Source organism: Phaethon lepturus, unplaced genomic scaffold, assembly GCF_000687285.1.
Source record: "Phaethon lepturus isolate BGI_N335 unplaced genomic scaffold, ASM68728v1 scaffold25361, whole genome shotgun sequence".
Taxonomy (NCBI): Eukaryota; Metazoa; Chordata; class Aves; order Phaethontiformes; family Phaethontidae; genus Phaethon; species Phaethon lepturus.
Window position 1 is genome coordinate 1 of NW_010515910.1, and position 1170 is coordinate 1170.

General features: G+C 62.5%; 1 protein-coding gene across 1 annotated transcript in view; it reads left to right on the forward strand.

Annotated features, from left to right (window-relative positions):
• Positions 1 to 517: 517 nt before the first annotated feature.
• The window catches only part of E2F1 (E2F transcription factor 1), a gene marked incomplete at its 5' end in the record, with an annotated part of 1880 nt that continues 1227 nt past the window's right edge, over positions 518 to 1170 (forward strand). The window contains one exon of the mRNA XM_010295927.1: positions 518 to 889. Coding sequence (XP_010294229.1) covers positions 518 to 889 — 372 coding nt within the window. The remainder of the gene's footprint in view (positions 890 to 1170) is intronic.

The window sequence follows — 1170 nt, forward strand, 5'->3', positions numbered from 1 at the left end:
TCCCTGCCAGCTTCTCCCCAGCCCTTTGCGTCGGTTTGGAGAGGCTGTTCCTGGGGCCGGGCTGTTTCTGGCCGCTCTCTCCAGCCCATGCTGCTGTCCCCTGGGCTGGTGGCACAGTTGTCATGCCCGTCTGCTGGACACCACACCAGCTCTGTCCCTCCCTGTGGGGTGGAGCTGTAGCCACCGGTACGGCGTCGGTGCAGAGTCCCAGGTGGACTCACCTGGACCCTCCATCATCTCCCCCAAGCTCTGCCTGGCACCCTGGTGTCACAACCAAGCTTGCGACCATGACTGAGCATGGGTGTCAGAGCCCACCCCAGGTCCTGCAGCATCCTTCCCGTGAAGGATGTGGGGAGCTCCCCGCACTGCCCTGAGAAAGCAGATGGGTTTTGGGGTGCCAGTCCTGGTCCCTGGTTCATGAGCCACATGCAAGCGTGGGGGGGTATTTTGGGAGCTCTCAGCTCCAGTGCTGCATTTCCCTTGTGGCTAAATCACACTTGCCCTCGGCGGCTGGCAGGGGCAAAGTCTCCCGGGGAGAAGTCCCGCTATGAAACCTCACTGAACCTCACCACCAAGCGCTTCCTGGAGCTGCTGAGCCAGTCGCCCGATGGCGTGGTGGACCTTAACTGGGCAGCCGAGGTCCTGAAGGTGCAGAAGAGGCGCATCTATGACATCACCAATGTCCTGGAGGGCATCCAGCTCATCACCAAGAAGTCCAAGAACAACATCCAGTGGCTGTATGTCCCTGGGCTGGGCTTGTGGGGCTGTGGCTGGCTACTTAGTGGGACGAGGGAGCTGCCTGGGCCAGGCTCGGGGCAGAACAGTGTCATAGGAGCATCTGCTCCAGTGTTGAGAGGTGCTTCCCCCTTCATGTGGTCCACAGCCCCGGGTGAGGGCTGTGCTTGACTGCAGGTGCCTCCTGAGCATCTGTGTTGGCTGCGAGTCCCCCTCGGGCTCCCTGAGCCAGCCCAGTGAGCTGGGGGCCTGCATCCATGCTCAGGGGGGACCCCAGGGCTGTGCCCTACTGGGAAATCCCCACAGAGCCCATTCCCTGGGGGTGGGGTGGGATTTAGCCTGGCCCAGGTAGGGACAGTCACGGTGTTGGGCAAAGTGAGCCATGGGGTTTGGCTCCTGAAAGCCATGGTGCTCCCCAGGGGCAGCCAGGCCACC